Here is a 3,872-nt window from a genome sequence, read left to right on the forward strand (position 1 = left end):
GCCAGTATGTCCTCGGTTGGGCGCATATATGATACGCGGTTGGCCGACCAGCCACGACAGTTGGCGTGTCCCCGACCGAATGCCCTACAGGATTCGGATGGGCGACCAGGCTCCGTGGGCGGTGTGTCCTTGACCAGGTACCACTCAAGAACTCAATCGGGCGACCAGGTCCCGCGGTCAGAGTGTCCTCGCTCGAGTACCGCGGCCCCTCAAAGTATCTCCTTAGCAATCAGGGCATCCCCGACTGGATGCACGCCAAGAGGTGGTTACAGGCAGATTTTACGGAGATCTCCTTCATTTATTTAAGTAGCTTCATTTATTAGCTTAAACAGTTATAGTATGAAGTAGGCCGGATTCCTTAACTGAATTGGCTCTAAGTCAGCCCTACTTTCCTTTAGGAATCTTGTACCTTAGTATAAATATCCCCCTGTGATCATCATGTAAATTTCTCTCGCTCTCTCGAATCTCTGGCACTCGAGCGGCCGAAACTCTAGAATAATAACATCACATTATTCTCTGCATTACTCTAATCTTCATTCATACAAACCCTTTTTAAGTATTTTATGATAGTGTTGGCCCGCCGAGCGGCATCCAAATGTCGTAAAACCAACAGCCGGAAAAGAAGAAAATAGGTCGAGTCATCCTGACGACTCGGATGGAGAGACATCCGAGACCGAGTGAAGTTGGGAGTCGGTGACGAGTAGTTAAAAAAGGAGAGTCCTCAGGAGACCGTTGAAGATCATTCAATGCTTTAAATGTGAGGGATTAAAGGAACGTTGGAGGCAAGGTCGTGGGAGAAGATAATTAGTGCGTTATTAAAGGCATTTAATACTCATAATTAGTCATTGATTGTATTCCGTTAAGTCCGAGTCCTGCTCTCACCCGGCCCCCTATATATAGCCTCTCAAGGCATTGTACAAAGGTCCATGCTCTTCTAATTATACACACTACTTTCCGATGATATATTACAGTATCTTTCATATTTTTCGACGATCCACCATCTTTCCCAGTTGTGTTGGACCCCCGGTAGGCTCTCCAAAAGTCTAGAAACCAACAGTATCATTTCAATTCAATTACACTTTCATTTGATAATATAAACACAATATGTGAGACAAGTTATTCAGTTTCATTTTAGATACACTTTAGTTTCATTTTGTTCTGAACACATCAGAAATACAGAATTTGTTAAATATAACGGCCGCCGTTTCTTTACTTAAAGAAACGACGTCGTTTCCGGACCATTGTCCACCGTATAACAATTGATAGGAAGACATACAAGTATCACATTGATGACATGCGGCTATTTAAGGTACCAGTCTTGTCACTGCTCACTTTAATTCTTCATATACTATTTAGAGAGTTGAGCAGAAGTGATCGAAATCACAAAGGTATTCACCTTGATTCTATAATAACTATCTACAATAGATCATTAAACCTTCATCAACTGAAACATTATAATTATTGTTTGTCACGTAATTATGTGCGTATAGTACTGACTTATTTGCTTACATATACATCCAGAAAAACCATTCCTGAAAGACAATAACTAGTGCATGCTGCAAAACTTTAAGAGGTTGTTGTCGTTGTCTAACTTGTGTATATATTAGTGAGTCATTGATGACATTCAGGCTTCCAACACGAGATTGCATAGATAACTCGACCCTTCCATCCCTGCAACATCCACTTTCCATCTTCTTCCACGAAGAAATCATTGCTGTAATCCTTCACTTTAGCCCTCACCTGTCTCATGATATCCCCATCCGGCCACATCTGCTCAAACCCACCTCTCTGACTCCTTTCTTGCCACTGCTTGTACGTCTCCGGCCGCTTCATCCTGTCTGCCCCTTCGCAGGCCACCACGTTCATAATTTCCCGTCCAAGAATCTCTCTCTCGAACACCACTCTCCCTTCATCTCCCCCAGGAACCGTCCCCTCCAACATGTCGAACAGGGACGAGAAATGGAAGATTGCCTCACGAAAGCGGGTGGAGAATACAAGGGCGTTGTACGATGCACTCACAACTCCGTGCACGAAAACGTGGGGATTTAGTTGTTTGATGAACTTAAGGATTGTGTCCCTCGGACTGTCCTCCAATGTTGACCCTGTTTGGTAAATGTCTGTTAGCTAGCTGTTAGCTGATTGAATTAATTAAAAGGTATAACTAGTTGATAACATTAGCTGTAAAAAAAGTGTTTGGTAAATCATTTATTAGTTGATAATTGTTTGGTATAATTTCTTTTCTCAAAAAGTTAATTGAAAAAGTTATGGTTTTTTAATTTTAGCATTTTACCAAAAAGGGCCGTTGTCTCGTCTGGAACGTCTTGTAGCCTGTACAGACAGTTCACCACCAACACTTCATCCCTCTCAATCCTAACATCCTCAGAACAGATAGTTTCCCATTTCTTCTTCCTCACGGAGGTGTATTGGAAAGGGACATTGAATTTCTTGGAATAGTAGGATAGATGACGCCCTGTAGCCTCAAGTCTGTCGGCCGGTTCAGGAAGATCTATTCCGGTGATACGAAGCGCCGGAGGTCCGCCGGGCCGCCGAGAGAGACCCTGAATCAAACACGGCCATTGAAAGCCATGCGATATACCAAAGTCAATTATGTGAATCTTGGTTGCCCCCATCGTCAATTTCCCGATTGACTTGTCGGCGAACATGTTGGACAGTTTCTTGAAAGGGCAAGCGGTGAAGTACATCTGATAGGCTTTCAGTGTATCTGCAAGGGAACCTCTGTTCGCAGTGTATAGCGCTGCCCCGGTGCCGGCCAAGCGCGCGTCGAGGGCTTTAGCGAAATAATGCGACAGCCTCTCGGCGGCGCCGCCGTGAAGGGAGCAGTGTCGTCGGATTCTGCCCAGGAGTTCATTCACCGTCCTGAAATCCTCGCCCCACACGGCTTGTGCACACAGGTTTAAAAGCCCCGCCAAATCCACCTCCTCCTTTACATTGCCTCCTCCCCGCTCGCCGCCGCGCGGCCTCCCTCGTCTCGCCGGCGCTCTCGCCTGAACACGCGCTTTGCTGATGCTCCCAATTCGCTGCAATAACACAGCCCATTGATGCCATTATACATATCTATCTGCACTTGCTCTTCATCTCTCGCTACATTATTATTGTTGCTTCTTCTTCTTCTCCCGGCTTCCACACCATTAATGTCTTCTCCACAACGGTGTCTCTTGTCCCCTCGCCGGCCGGCATCATTGCCACTTGATTCTTGAGCGTTAAGAACATCACCCAGAGATTTTTCAGCGGCCTGGAGAGCCAACAAGTCTGGATATACAAAACGCCCGTTCTCCAAATCATCGTCTTCCATAAGCATTTGGTTTATGTAGTCAAGAACTCCCTGAAAATAGTTACAATGCGAGCTAGAGGGATTATTGGCTTTGTGATCCATGACATAGATAGAACGAACCCAGAAAGTTACTCCACAACTGAAGCTAATATAAGCGCATGCTTGGTTTGGATACAAGAATTTATGAATTGATCAACTGCTTCATTTATCTGTTTGTTGTGTCCAATTACATGAGATTATATGCTGTAAAGATGGAGATTTGGTGAAGACATTATATTTTAAGAAATTTAATCATGATTAAAAAACATAAAAGAGATGACCCTTATACATATATAATATATTAAAAAACATAAAAGGGATGACCCCTATACATATAATATATATGCATGCCTCATTGCCAAAACTAGTTTTACATTTTTTTTTACTCTAAATATGTGGTTACAATCTGATTGAGTGTACTAACTACTAAGTAAATATTCTATATGATAGACTGAATTGAGAGTATATCCACAAGAATAGTGACTATCATGAACGATCCGTAAAACACAGTCACCTAGGTTATAGTAAGTAAAGATACAAA

General features: G+C 43.3%; 1 protein-coding gene across 1 annotated transcript; it reads right to left on the reverse strand.

Moving 5' to 3' along the window:
- Positions 1-1,611: 1,611 nt before the first annotated feature.
- LOC109156325 (scarecrow-like protein 11) lies at positions 1,612-3,394 on the reverse strand. Its single transcript, XM_019304163.1, has 3 exons — positions 3,148-3,394; positions 2,291-3,061; positions 1,612-2,102 (listed from the first exon to the last, which is right to left on the reverse strand). Exons 1-3 carry the CDS (start codon positions 3,392-3,394, stop codon positions 1,612-1,614), a joined length of 1,509 nt encoding a protein of 502 aa, XP_019159708.1.
- Positions 3,395-3,872: the final 478 nt, after the last annotated feature.

Source organism: Ipomoea nil, unplaced genomic scaffold (genome assembly GCF_001879475.1).
Source record: "Ipomoea nil cultivar Tokyo-kokei standard unplaced genomic scaffold, Asagao_1.1 scaffold2705, whole genome shotgun sequence".
NCBI lineage: Eukaryota > Viridiplantae > Streptophyta > Magnoliopsida > Solanales > Convolvulaceae > Ipomoea > Ipomoea nil.